The following is a 16,015-nucleotide window of genomic DNA, read 5'->3' on the forward strand; positions in this document are numbered from 1 at the left end:
GGCTACCTTCTTTGGTGCTGTCTCTGCTGTATCACTACCAAATGACTTGTGCACTGCACAACATCAAAGCTGGACCTATTAACAGTCTGCCATTATTTTTCTATTTCATGCTACCACGTTCCTAGTTCCAGCCATTCTTTTCAATTGCTTTCTACAAGTTGCTCACAGAAATTAATGACGAAGGAAGGAAATAAAAATAGTTTCAGCTTGGACAAAAGATGGAAAATTAGTTCACATTTTAAGACTCATTAACACACAATTATCTCAAGGTCTTTCAAAGGCAATTTCACTATAATTTTCTTAATTTGAACACTGCCTGGCTGATTAGATTTGGCTATATTTACCTTGGTAACTATGAAGGAATGTGATTTTTCTCCTTGTATTTAAAGGAAATCATCAGCAATGACAAAACAGAAAAGGCAGTCACTAGTTTTCTTATGGCAAACAGCATTAGCCCACTACTTCAATAATCACTCTTCAACCAAATTATTTAGTATGATTTCTGAAAACACATGAAAGTAACTGACAAAGGTGTTCTACACCTTGTTGGTTCAGCCTAGCCCTATATGTCCAAATTCTGTAATGTGATTTGCCAGTAAAACTAGGTTCTTTCCCTTTAATTCACTCCAAAATGAGTAATGTTTTATGGTAATCCATGTGTTATTGTTGCCTATCTTCAGAATTCACTTATTTTCGTATGACTTACAAGATTGCCATCATCCTGCAAAACATTTGTACAGTTTGTTCATTTATTCGTAAATGTGTTTAGAAAACATATTTGATAAACACTGACTCTATGCATAAATAGCAATTACATGGGAGCCATCATTTTGATACCAGCCTGCACAATACTTAACTTTCCAGATCAGAGATACTAAACTTCACTAAATTCTAAGTGGGTCATAAGACAATGTATCAACTGAAAACACCATTCTATACTGGCTGTAATTTAAATCCCATTGTATGCTAAGTAGAAAAAGCAGGTGGATCCCAAAGGGAAAGCTCAATCTGTTGTCACCTATTTCCTATATATATTCATGTTACGATTTTATAAATGTATAAATGGGATAGCTCTCTTTGAAAGTGAAACCCTGGTACTTTTTTTTGGCAACCGAATGAGCAAAAGAGATTATTTGGATTTATGTGAATTTAGACAAATTCATGTGAAGAGACACATTTTTGATGGGTCCCTTACACTGTCAGCTTACATTAAATCCAAAAATGTTATAATTTAGCAAATCATTGAGCAAAATACTAAAAACTACATTTCTAATAAATAAAACATCATACTTACATTAATTTATAAATTATTATTGCTAATGAATTACTATTAGTTTTCAGGTGTATATCTTTATTTTTGAATCTATCTATCTCTAGTACCACATGGATAGTGATGTACAGCTTAACATGCAAAACTTATGTGATGATCCAAAAGTGCTATAGGAAACTGAGAGAATGATGAGAGCAGAATGGGAAGGTAGGAGTGGAAAGTGAAGGGGCTTTGATTTTCTCTTATCTAGTTTCTTAAATCTGGTTAGTGTATATAGTGACACAATTCTAACTGAAAATACTCTCTTTTAAAGATTGTATTTATTTATTTTAGAAAACCAGGGAGAGATACAGAGAATTGAAAGGGGGTAGGGAGTAGTAGGGAGGGAGAGACTCTCAAGTAGACTCCACACTGAGTGTGAAGCTAGTTGCAGGACTCAGTCTCAGAACTTTGAGATCACGACCTGAGCCAAAGCCAAGGGCTGAACACTAAACCAAATGCACACTCAGGCACCCCTTGAAAATGCTCTTTTCAAGAGCATCTAAACATACTTAAATCTTCCTTATTAATGTTATTGGGAAAACATTTTAAAGACCCCTTTTCTGGATAACATTCTGTAATTTATATTTCACTCATACATGAAGTTAAGAGCATTATAATGCCTTTTGGTCATGCGTAAGTAACTTAGTGTGATTAAGTTTAAGAAATACATATTTTTTTATGGAAGCAAAGGAGTGGTAGGTTACTTCCATCAAAATGTAGAGACATCTTTAGGTGAGAAATCCTGTTGTACAGACTCAGTCTAAGGAAAGGGCATATATCATCATCACTCCACCTCACCATTTTGCTCTTGTTCTTTAGCCACTTTCATTGCTTTCCTAGAAACATATGGCTGCTCAGTTAAGTGAGATTATGCACTCTACTATATTTTTAGCGACCTGGCATATTTATTGTTTCATTCCTTATAATTCTTACATAACATTATAAAGCCAGCTAACATCAACTGATTTCTTTTGTCCGTTTTTGATACAGTAGTCACTTTTGCAAAGGCTTTATGTGAATCTACTCACACTACCAGAGGAAGAAATATTATTTACACCAGAAAAAAGGGAACATGAAGACAGAAATCTCCTATCAGCTATCTACAGTTGTCAGCTCATGTCCAACTCAAGCAATCAGGGTCCACAGACTCTACTATCTCAAGGGGTATAGATGACATCCACACATGAACAAATTTAAAGCTAAACTGTGACAGAGCAGAACAGATGATTTTCCTAGAGTCATCAAAGCAGTCAATGTCTTCTTAATTAAAATTTTGACTAAAATTTTATTTGCTACTTTAATACTAAAGCTAAATATTTTATATATTCTGGATGTAATAAGTGCTCCACAACAACAACTAATTAAAACACAGCAGGCCAAGAGCAGGTTTACAAAGGCAAACATCACCTTCAAACAGGTTCACTATATGAATCTACCAAAGGTGCCATACATGCTACGTTTGAAGCCAACTGCAAATGGCAGCAGTGGCAACGCCAGCTGTTGGGAGCATGTGCCATATTATCAGACACTGTTCTTATTAACTTATATGGACTGTCTCATGCAGTCTCAGAGAAACAGTATATTAGTATTAACTGTGTTTTATACATCATAAAGGGGTGATGAAAATAAGTGAATTGCCTCCAATGTTGTGTAAGGTAGTAGATGGAAGGACCTGGGATCCAAAATCAAGCAATGTGACCCCAGAGCCTTCATAGCATATTCATTTAAGAATTTCTTATATTTGGGGCACCTGGGTGGCTGAGGGGGTTAAGCCTCTGCCCTCGGTCATGATCTCAGGTTCCTAGGATCTGGCCCCACGTTGGGCTCTCTGCTCAGCAGGGAGCCTGCTTCTCCTCACTCTCTACCTGTCTCTCTGCCTACTTGCGATCTCTCTTTCTCTGTCAGATAAATAAAATCTTTTAAAAAAAATTTCTTCCTTTTTATTTCCTGAAGTATAAGGTGAAGTGGAAGGCCCGATAAGTGGAAGGCCAAATATGAACACCTATGTCCTCTTAAGATTCAAAGGTGGAAAGATTAAAATCAATCCAGAGTGTGGTATGGTTAAATGAAAAAGAGTAAATATGAGGATGACCAACTCTATTTCATTTGAGTGTATTAGTGTTTAATACTGGAGAAGTTATTTAGGCTTAGATGATAAAGTACTTGACAGGCAGCAAAATCTAGATTCATTTCACTTGTAAATTGAGAGACAAATGATTTTTGAATGGGGAATATGAGATAGCCATAGGAGCTGTTATTAGGGAGACATCTGACAACGGTATCTAAAAAGAAAGAGTATACATGGCTTATTGTGGGAGGTAATCTTAAAAGTAAATTGTAAATAACAGTTTATTGACTGAAACAAATTTTAATCATCAAAAACTGCATGTAGAATTTCTTTTTGTCCTAAACTTGCAGATTTCATTTCTAGGCATGATTATCTGATTTGGTTATTTTATTTTATTTTATTTTATTTTTAAAGATTTTATTTATTTATTTGACAGAGAGAGATCACAAGTAGGCAGAGAGGCAGGCAGAGAGAGAGAGAGGAGGAAGCAGGCTCCCTGTCGAGCAGAGAGCCCAATGTGGGACTCGATCCCAGGACCCTGAGATCATGACCTGAGCCGAAGGCAGCGGCTTAACCCACTGAGCCACCCAGGCGCCCCTGATTTGGTAATTTTAAAAAATAAACAGCATAATACAAATTCTCAGGAGTCAATATCTCTCCTTAACTCAGATTTAATTTTATCGGGCATGTGAAGATTACACCGCAGAAATAGGGTATATAAATGAGAAGACACTTTATCTACATGAAAAGGCAGGTTTCTTTGTAACATTTTCCCATTTTTGGTATTTTCATATTAGCTTTTTAGACATTATAATTAAAACCTTCCTGTCTGAAAGCTTCTGAAATCTACCACTATAGAAGTATGTGTCAAGTGGACATTTAATAATACTGCAAACTTACTCTTCTCCCTCAGAGTGATCAAAAAATAAGAAGTGTTCTGTTTTGTTTTTTGCTTTTTGTTATTTTTTTCCCCAAAACTATCCATGCCATTAAAATTCAATGGCATTGCTTGCCGTCATTCAGCTTTATCTGGGTAAAATCCTTTAATTCCCCAGCCCCTGCTGTTGGGGAGCTCTAGGCTCATCACACTTAACCTCTGCCTAGGCTTCTCAGAAAAGAATTTGTTTCAGTCCATTCATAGTTTCAATAGTTGAGCAAGCCACACGCAACTGCACACTGGTCTTTTACCCTGAGCACACTAATCTGATTGTTTTTCCACTCTACAAACTCTGGGTCAACAATCAAGCTGCCGCCAGAAACTAATTAATTTGCAAACAGGCTTCTGTTTTCACAGAGGGAAAGCTTTTGAGAGCCATGTCAGAGAGGCCGGTCACACCATGGTTACACGCATTGTCATGGCATCCACTTCTTTGGGTAAATCTCTTGCTTGATGTCACTGCACACATGAACCCAGATTACCCAGTCAGCAGTAAATCCCTATTGAGGCCCAGTGAGCTCTGAATGTAGTGAGTCTAGAAGAGGAAATTGGTATAGACAGGCTCTCTATTCATTAAACTGATGGTAAGACCAGAGAGAAAAATGTTGAAAACCAGAAGAAATAGAGAGCTGGCTTTTACTTAAAGAATTTTCCAAGATACTGTCTCATTTTTCTATATTTCCATAGACTTTAATTTAAAAAAGCAGGATTCCTTAAAATAAATGTAATAATTTTCTTAAATGTTACTTCTCTACTTTCACCATTCAGTGATAAATTCTGAAGTAAGTGGTTCGAAGTTTGTGGCTAATACGTTGTACTTTTTAGCTTATCACTGAAAAAAGTTAACATAGCATATCCGAACAATTGTATTCAGGTACATTGCCTCAGAGGCCTGAAAAAACGAATCACTTCCTAAGCATTTCCACTAAGGAATTAACTTTTATTCCAAAATTTTATTCATTTTTCTTCATTAGTGCTACGTAATTTCAAACAAAATCAGTTAAAAGTAATTATGTTCTTTAGAGAAATGTGACATAGAAAATAGGTCCTCAGAAAAAGCGACCGAATAAAGTTATATTTTGGTAACTTTGTGGTCCTTATGAAAAAAAAAGCATATTTAGTGATTTCATTAAATTTATCATCATTTGGAGAGTAGAATAATTTCATGCTGTGTATTTTTTTTTAAAAAAAAAGATACTTTTGGGGGGTATGCATTATTTATCAGTATGAAAATTTTTCTGGGCAATAGATTCATGAGGAAAAAACCTCAGATAACTATTTAGTTGTGTTTAGGTAGAGATTGTTTTGAACTATTACACATCTATGTTTCGGGATCATTTCAGCAAAAATAACCAAAAATATTATCGTTTTTATTTTTGACTCCTTACATTCATGCCTCAGAGGTTTAATGAATACAAAGTATAATTCATAGGAGATGTAATTCAAAAGTTAAAAAAAGATGATATTCCTGCTGCTTTTTCATATGCTATGAAAACCAATAGGATATTTATGGTTGTTGTTGTTTTAACTGAATGATCACTTAATTTATACAATACTCATCTGTTCATATAACCATAAAATAAGGCATCCAAAGGGCTTTTTCCTCCAAGGTCAGCAAAATAATATTGATGTACTTAAGCCAGAGAAATAATTCAGACTGGTATCATTAAGAAGTCTGACATTATGCAAAGCTAGATAATTCATTTTACTTATAAAAATGTCTAATTGGATACTCTGACAGTTTATGCCTTTAAAGATGGTAGTATTAAAATAGGGCATTGAAAGAGTTATACAAGTGATTTCAGATTATGTACTATGTGATATTAATTTGTGCTCTCATAGATTACTTGCGGTCACACCGCTTGGTTCTATTTTCATAAAAATGTCTTGTGGAGAAACTTGAATCTTCAGAGAACATGAAATATCCTAGTACATGACCACAGAGGAAGCTATCCTGATTCCAAAGAGGGCAGGCCATCCTGGTATGAGTGTTACAAGTGAGAGGAAGTGGAATGATGACTTGCATGCCATTTCAATTATAGAAAAAAGCAAGTGGGTTGGTCTATCCACAGCACGATCCTTTTAGGAAATTCCACTAAAAGAAACCAGGTCTTCCTGAAATGAGTGGGAAGGCCTCACACTCTGAGCACTGTAATTAGGTCTGTTTGTGTTCACTGGGCCTTGGCTCTCTCAAGGATCCATGTGGTTTCATATATTAAACCTGACTCTGACTGCCCTTTCACCCTGACTCAAATGAAATAACTCACAGAATGGATCTGACGAAGCTTCCTAAGCATGCTCCACCCAATGGATGTGAAATAAAGGATACAGAGTAAATTCACAATTAAGTGCTTACTCTATGCCAATCATTCACTTAGTAGTTTTTACACATTATCATGTGGTCAGTTTTCCACAACTATAAGAGGTTAAGTAATATTATAATTCCATTAAAAGGAGTCAGTGTGACAGTTTGTCTTACTCCAAAGACCAGTCTTTCCTCCGTATCACACTGCATCCCAGCATTAGCCCAAGACAAGAACAATATTGGAAATAGTGTCCATCAAAGAAGAAAAATAAATGTAGGTTAGCCATCCATCTGCTCTAATGAATGGCTAACATGTATAAGAACTAAGTGGCATTTACATATTAAATGTTAAGAAATCATTATTATAACAGAAACATAAAATTATTTGCTTCCTTACTATGAATATATAGAGAACAACTATACCTAAGTTTCACAGTGTTAGTAAGTTGAAATTGGAATTGAAGTTAAAATGAAGTTAAAATGACATAATATTAAGCGAATTTCTAATACACAAGAAAAACAGTGAATTCAGGCACATCATGTCAAACACATATAAATACATTTCCTGAAATCAAAAAAAGTTATTCTAAGAACTAGTAACCTTAAACCAGGGTTTAAAAAATTTAGTTAAAAATTTTTTTAAATTTAATTTAATTATTTTTTAAAAAGCAGTTACCATCTCTCTTCTGTTTCTTCATCTAAAATTGTTACTCATTCCTAATTTTTCCTGTTAAAATGAAGCTAAATTTAAACCTTGACTGATGATATTATAAAAATATAAATTTTAGTGATTATGAAAATAGTGAAATTAAAAATATCAAGATATTTAAGATCTAATTCTAGGCAAATGATTTTGTTTTTTTCTTTAGCAAAAACAAAATTAAAAGTCATCTAAAATAGGTCAACTGATTCGTCCAAAATAATTGAGTAGGTTTGAACTGATTTGAGAAAAGTCACTCCTGTGCCAAAATTAATTTTAATAGCCCCAAAGACCTTTCAAAAAGTACCTTGGTAGTATTTATTACTCCTGGCAGCACAAATGATTGTGTAGTCTACGCTGATGCCTCAAACTCATTTATTTTATGCATGAATATGTAAACATTATGCTTCCAATTTTATTCTGGAATGGCATTTAATTTCAGGAGGCTTGTGATTCACACAGTCCCTTGGTTCTCTCTCCAATGTGTCTGCATCCTCCCTTGTGCAGCAGTTCTGGTTTCTGCACCCTGTCAAATGTAACCTTTGTGCTAATTTGGTAAAATCAGTTCTCACGTTTAGTGCTGAGAGACTGATAACTGAATTCTCAAATGAACTACACATTTGCAAGATGAAGTACAGAGCTGGACAATGACTGCTTTTCCACAGTGTAAATTCTTCAGATTCAGCTGTCAACATGTAAGTGTGCAACACAAAAGCAGCTTTAACTTGATGACTTTTTTCCTCCAAGGCCATAAAAATGAAATGGATACTATACTCTCCTTTATGTTATTCCATCTTCTTGGATTTTCTTTTGGATGGACAGTGAAAGCCTGTATGCCCTTTAGAGTTCTTGTAGATCAAAGTCTCCTTCTTGCTGAATAAAAACATTTTCCCCTCCTACATAAATATTTCAGTTTGAGAACAGACCAGATAGCAATGTTAAGAATCCCCCTCCCCATGATTTTGACTCCATACAAAGTTTAATAATTTACAGAGGATATTTTAAAATTGTTCTCTGCAATTTTGTTGGAGCATGGCTCTTGTATAGTTTTGCACACACAGTTTTATGGTGATCTCAGGATCTTTTCTTTTCCTTGGTGAGGCCTCTAATTTTTCATATGGTCACTTACTATTCCTCCTGAACCCCCCAGCATGGGTATTTGATTCTATGTCCAGACCCTTCTGATTACCACAGTGTTTGTACTCAATTATGAATGATCTTTTTTAAAAAAATTATTTGATAGACAGAGATCACAAGTAGGCAGAGAGGCAGGCAAAGAGAGAGAAGGTGGGGAAGCAGGCTCCCTGCTGATGAGAGAGCCCAATGCGGGGCTCGATCCCAGGACCCTGAGATCATGACCTGAGCCAAAGGCAGAGGCTTTAACCCAGTGAGCCACCCAGGCGCCCCTATGAATGATCTTATACATCATCTGCATTTAAGATACAAACAATGGGGAAGTGATGTCAAGCTTACTGGAAACTTGGCAGAGCAAGAAATGAGGGAAGCTAAGAGAAGTGACACTCTAAAGAGAAAGGGGTATTTAACAGTGAGAAATACTGCAAGAGATAGTATCCAAATGGATATACTGATTATAAAACAGGGTATAGAAAGTTATTTGTGTCTTTTGGAGAAGCAGCTCCCTGGGCTCAAGCTCAGGTTTAAAGTGGCTAATGCTGCTGAAAATATTGAGGAAACAAGATCCTAACCAGACTATGGACTTAGACACCCGGGATTTTACATCATACTAGGATTAAAGGAAGAATTTGGATAGAATAGATGAGCAAGTTTTCAGGTCAGGGAAAGAAATCAGAGAAGGAGAGAGAGAAAGACAGCAAAGAAATGTACATTGGATAAATTTATGAAAAAACAATAAAATTAAGAGCAAAGACAGAGTGGTCAAACATGGAAGGTCAGAGGCACACCATTCACACTAAGACATAAATAAGAGGATGATCAGAAATGTTGCAGGAGGGCAGAGAAGCTGGCTGAGGTAATTTGAAGTATGTTTTATGTTTTGAATAGTCACTTTACAGTATGAAAATATATCAGAACAAAAATTATCACAGAGAACTCATTGTCTCCTGAAGTTTCAGCAAGATTCCCAGAAGTATGATTTTTCTCTAACAAACCAATGGAAGAGAGAGGTGATAAAAGGAATTCTGGGTGCCCCAAAAGGGCAGGAAAAACAGGTGTGGCAGAAGTTCAAAGAATGAGATATTCAAGCATCTTACTGAGAACATAGATGGATTATAGCCCATCAGCTCCATCCTTATTAATGAGGCAGGTGAAACCAGGTAAAAGTTCATAGATGGCAGATTAGGGTCTGTACAGCTTTATTTCATAAGACTAAAGACAGATACATATAAAGATAGTGAATAAGAAAAACATTACAATATTGTGGGGGCCATTATAAAAATCTTAATAAATGTGTGAGTAAAAAAAAATAAAAAAAAATGTGTGAGTAATAAAAAAAATCAAACTCTACATAGAAGAATAGATTAGGATTATAAATATGAATGAAAATGTTATTTATTTTAGGCATATACATTTTGAACATTTGCTCCTCTATTAAATTTATTTATATAATAAAAAGAGAAAGACAGTAAAAAATTTATTTGATCAAGTTGAAGCCAGTGCCTGAAGTTCAAGAAACTGGGTTTCTGCTCCAAGTCTTCCATTACTAGGTTATAGATAATCTTAGATAAAATATTAGTCTTATTTTTCTCACCTAAACAAACTGAGAGAAGATATTAAGATCAAAAGAGAATCAAATGAAATCATATAAAAATCCTCTGAAATTCTGAAAACACTTTCAACATAATGTTATTAGCACTACAATCTGTTTAAGAGTTCAAGAATGCGTATGACGCTCTCAGGGCAATATGAGAGGTGTGGAGGAAAAAAATACTACATCATGAGATTTGTTGTGGTATCTGTGTAAGACAGGACCGGTAAGCCATTATCTATTTCCACTGCCTCCCTTCCGCAGCTCCAGCCCAGATCTATTTCTTTCCACAGTTAACTACTGAGAAACTTCAATTCTGGCATGAAGCAAATATTTTCCTGAGTTTTTAATCTCATTTTTCTCATCTTCCCCTGTTTTCTCACACCCACTATCATGAATCACCACCATGAGTTTAATTGCACACTAAGTCTCAAGTCAAAGGAAAGTTGTCCATGAGAAGTACAGTTACACATGTTATGTAACATGCCTGGGCCCTGGCCCCCACCACCTACCATTGAGCCACCTGGAATCATGCTGCTCCGTCCTAATTGGATGGTGGTGCCCGAGAGTTCTGAAGATCGCAAAATCGCGCCCCATAAAATCAGCCGCAGTCCCAGAGTATAATTCTCCATCTGTGTTGTGACAAAATAAAAGCAGGTACACAGCCTTTAATTAAATTAAGGAAAGAAAAAACACACAAAGTAAGTTTCATGTAAAGACCCTAAGAGAAAGAGAAATACTTTCTGCATCATCAAGCAGTTATTTACTTTTATCCTATGTCTTTCTTGAAAATATTTGAGTAAATGCTCACTAAGTATCTGACTACTCATTAAGAACTTTGTAAAATGAAGTAAAACATGATTTGGGGGATATTATTAAAACATAACATTTATTCCTTTCTACATTATGTGGGCAAAAGAAAAAAGGCATACTATATTCATTACATTTTTATATGTGTAAAGCTATTGCACTTCTAATATCCTTATTTACTAGGGTAAGAGACCACCATAAAATATTATTTATAGTTTTTATTTTAATGGAAATTAAATTTTCACAATATATTTCCTTTTTAGTGGTACCTGAGTAAGATTTTGCAATACTTTAGAAAGGACTAATATTTTCCTCCCCAAAACTGTTTTCTTGCTTTTTATTTTTGAATATATCAAATGGGAAAAATGTTCTAACTTACTATAAGTCATCACATAGTCTAAAAAGAATTTAAGATATAAAAGAATTATGTCTGGCATCTGCCTGACTTAGTCAGGAGAACATGACTCTTGATTTCAGGGTCATGAATTCAAGCCCCATGTTGAGTGTAGAAATTTTACTTAAATAAGTACAAGTAAAAAATTTTTAAAAAGAAAACTCTGAAGAGGAGGAAATTTTCACAAATACAGGTCATAATCACCACAGTTAAAGATTCTACTGTGTTTTTGGATTCATTTCTACTTATTTAATATTTATTTAAACTAATATTTAATATTATTTAATTAATACTTAATTAAACTCTAACTTCAGGTCAGAGTTTAATAATGGAGGACTCACAGTGACCAGGTTAAAAGGAAAAGGAAAAGGAAAAAGGGAGGAGAAAGAGAAGTTAATATTTACTGAATACCATTCTGTGCTTGCAGGGCAGCTAGGCAGTGACTTGACACTTTCAAATTATCTCATTTAGTTCTGTCAACAACCCTATGATGTAAATGTTATCCCTATTTTATAGCTCGAGAAACCCAAGGTTGCTCAGTTGATGACCAGGAAAGTAAGGGTAAAAGTTCAAGCTCAGGCCTGTTTAATCCCACTCCTTTTACACTAAACCATACCAGCTCTTAATAAACTGGAGGTTGTAAAAATTATATTTTCTTTCTTTTAAAGAAAAGTAGTCCTCTTATTTCATCCATGAAACACATTATTGCCTGCTTACTGATAGTGAATTATCAAAAAAATGAAACAATTAAAAAATATAAAATTTTCCTCTAAATAATCTACCATAATGATAGTAAACTTAATATTATCTTGTTGGTCATTTGGGTTAAGTTAATGTTTCTGTATTCACTGATTTGAAAAATAATCAGAAAATAAAATAGGAGTAGATGAATTATAACTTAAACATTTGTGTAACACTATCATTTCCAAAGGATTTTCATATTTATTAGATAAACTGAAAAAAAAACTTCCTGTGCATCTTTAAGCATAAATGCCTTTGGGAAAGTCTTGTTAACTGATTTCTCATGGGATATTCTTTGTTCATACCCTCACTTCTCACTTACAGATAAAGGTTTTATAATGAAAATAGACATTCTCAGTGATCCAAGTCAATCAATTCCTTTGGTAGGACCTGTGGTTCTCTAATGTGTCTGAATGCACCAACCTTTGGAGAATGTCCAAGGCAGTGGGCAAGAGCTAAGCAGAGTGAATCACTACACAACTCCAAGGTCTAGCTTGAAATATTAATAAAAAGATACCTTTTTTTACAAATGAGTTTTAAGACCGTGATCATTTATTTTGGATTGCTGTGACTCATGGCAAGTATAAATGGCACTTTGACAATATAGTAAGTACAAAGTAGTACATAAATGAACGGTACTCTATTACTCTAAATTGTCATGGTATTTTGGGATTCAAAAGCATCTAGTGTTCTCTTTACCTAATTAAATACCAAGTTCAAATTTGACCTGCTTTCATCATAATATGCTGCAATAACATTTTATCTGCCAAGGTAAAAAAAAAAATAAACATTTTCTAAAAGCACAAAAATGCTATGAATAAGCCATAAGTTTCAAAGGTACTCTGAAATATGTAAATTCCTACTGTCTCCTTAATTTTAACTTATTTTCAATCGCTATAACACTTTTATTAAGGTTGATATTATATCTTTTTATAAATAATTTATAAATAGATGTGATGGATTTCTAAACTTCAGGTAAATTATTTTTCTTGATCTGTGTGAATAACAGGCCCCTAGTTAAAAATGCGTTGTAAAAGCAGCCTAAAATTTTCATACTAATTTCAAATATTTTAATGTTGCACACCTACCATAGGACGCCTTGAATCCTCTTTACCTTGAAAAATCAAAAGTATTAAATTATTAGTTGAACCTCATTGCCCTCTCAATGACATGTTAGGTTATGAAAATCAGGAAATGTGAAAAGAGAATCACAAAAAGAGACAACTGGACAATTTCATACCAGAGCGTAGTCAGACAGAACATGCCTAACAGGAGGTATAAACAGAAATGGAAGAGTTAAGAATGTCATTTTTTTTTAACTTCTCTGTGACTTATTTTACTATATAACTGGAAATTAGTAGACTTAGTCCCTTTCCTCTATTTCACCCAAACTTTTTTTTTTTTTTGCTTGCTTTAGCATGAGTAAAATCCATAATTACACTTGTTATTACATATAAACTCTATGCAGGGGAGATTCGAAAGTAAAAAATCAATACCAAAAGCAAGTATTATTTGGATACATATAAGTATTTGTTTCTCTTACTAATTTATACACTTGTTTTATAACTTATACTTTTTTTCACTCATTTCCACATAAGCAAGGCAAAAATCAATATAAATAAGACAAAGGCAGAAAGTTTGATTCTGCTTTTCTTTTGACAACAGATAAGTAGGTCATTTAGAGAGAGTTCTTCAGTAGGAAAGCTACTGATCAATTTATTACTGAAAACAGAATTAAAGAACTGACTTAGACACCAAAGGAAGTTTTCAGTTTAGGCACTGGTTGCCTCAAATCACAAGAAATTCCCTCCCACCTGACTATTACTTTTAGCAAGAGTCAACGTGATTTTGGGGAGCTGTAGGGGCACCAGACGATTAAGTAGCCATGAAAGGTACATTCTCATATTGTCAATGCTCACTATCAGTAACTGTTTTTTATAAATGAGGCCTTAAACCAGACCTTCTGCAGAGGCATCTATAGGATTCTTATCAGGGATGGATGCTCCACAGAAATTGTAGGACATATTTATTACACCCAAATGTACAGGTGATAGAATATCCTACTTTTGCATTCTCATAAGCAAATAAATTATAGTCAACTTAGAATGTGTTTTATTTAATATACTTATAAATTTCCATTATGGATTAAAGAGTTAGTACATTCTGTGGCTATATAAAATGATCTAATGATAAGTGAGTATAAGAAATTTACTATATCTCAGTTGGCTTATTTTTGGAGAAAAAATATGTTTAACAAAAAATGTCTACTTGTCAAACTTTTCTTGAAGTTCCTAGGTCATTTATGAAGTTATCAAATTATATGTTGATTCTTGGGCATAATGCTAATTTTCCGGTTTCCTGACCTTTAATATAAGTCTTCTTGAAAAATCTGAAGTATTAGGTAAATGTATCCTACAATGATTCAAATAGCATCATGGTTAAAATGCATACTTCTGCTTTTCTATATGTACTAAGCTATAGCGAAAGAAAATATGACATTTGTCCAATTTTATTAAACTGATGGTATAAATATGTTCAAGGAATTGTTACATATATCAAAAAGTGGCTGTGGATACTCTGTCCAACAAAGTTTTTAGTCTCTTCACAACAGACACCACATAGCAAGTTTGATGACTCAAAAATAATACATCAGACCAAGAAAAATCAGTGCTGACAGATGTAACTAAGTATCTAAAAATTACCAAATATGAAAGTTAGTATTTGAGTACTATGCCATTCTTTCTTAACTGTAAGATTTCCAAACTATCTCTATGGAAAGCATTCTTTACTGAGGTGAACAAAGAGTTTAGTGAAATGCATTTCCACCATGGCAGAATTACCTGAGATGCATGTGTTAAAAACAAAAGTTCATATGTACTTCTGGACTTTATGTTCACAGCTCAAATGTTCACAGCTAAAAATGTGGCTTAGATCAGTTACTGTATTGGATTGCAATTCCTAAGAAGGGTGTGGTAAGAAGTAGAAGGTGAAAAAAAAAACATTTCCTGATGAAATCACAGCATTACTAACACAGGTGTAACGTGTGACATGGATGTTGGGCAAAAATCAAACAAACCTAAGGACAAGCCATTATGTTGTTAACACCTTGAGTAAATTCCACTCACAGAATAGAGGAGTAATTAGAAACAGAGAAAAAATGAATTTATGTCTCTCTCTTGCACACAGATTATACACACTCTCACACAAACATGCACACACATGCAGGGCATGGATGTAATCCATTTCTTGAGAATGAAAGGGTATGGGAATAATTTTACATTTTTACGTCTATTAGGCATCTTCTCTGTACCAATAAATATAATATGCTAGCCTTCTTACTTATGTTATCCTTTTAAACTAATATTTTTTGAGTTTACATGTGCACATGGTACAAAATTAAAAATATAAAGATAATAAGGTACCAAATCTCTCTCTCAAACTCCTTTATAGCAACCACTGTTATTTTTTGTCTTGGCTTCTACTCCTACATACATTCCAGAAATATGTTAAGTACCCAAACATGGTATGTTATTAAATTGTCTTAACTTCCACAACAAACTAGTGGAATCAGCATGGCCATGCCATTTTACATATAAAGAAACTGAGGTTCAGGAAGGTTCAAATAATATTCTCAATTATAACATTAATTTAGGGAGTATCTCATGTGATCTAATACAAAGTAAGAGCATATTCTACTGTCAAATTATTTTTTTTTCCTGAGGCAAGGCAGAATTCTATCTTGGGGAAATAGACCATAGCTAAAAGTCCTAGACTGCCGAAATAGATTTCAACAATATTACTCAGCAATAGGTTATTTCTAAATTATTAGCACTATAATGCCTGGGGAACAATACAATGAGGAAACAAAAATACTTTCAAGTTGACTACACCTTTCACGTCATGAAAATGTGAGCTGACAATTAGTGTGGAAAATATAAGATATTATTCTTGTGTACACACCTGGCATTTATTCTGAGTAGGGGAGAAACTATTTTTGATAAAGGATTTTTAAACAAAGTCATT

General features: G+C 34.1%; 1 protein-coding gene across 2 annotated transcripts in view; it reads right to left on the minus strand.

Annotated features, from left to right (window-relative positions):
• SEMA3A (semaphorin 3A) overlaps positions 1–16,015 on the minus strand; it is a 407,533-nt gene that overhangs the window by 68,776 nt on the left and 322,742 nt on the right. For both annotated transcript variants that reach the window (XM_044245926.1, XM_044245927.1), the window contains one exon: positions 10,560–10,679. In XM_044245926.1, coding sequence (XP_044101861.1) covers positions 10,560–10,679 — 120 coding nt within the window. The remainder of the gene's footprint in view (positions 1–10,559; positions 10,680–16,015) is intronic.

The sequence above is a fragment of the Neovison vison genome, chromosome 4, assembly GCF_020171115.1.
Source record: "Neovison vison isolate M4711 chromosome 4, ASM_NN_V1, whole genome shotgun sequence".
Classification (NCBI taxonomy): domain Eukaryota; kingdom Metazoa; phylum Chordata; class Mammalia; order Carnivora; family Mustelidae; genus Neogale; species Neogale vison.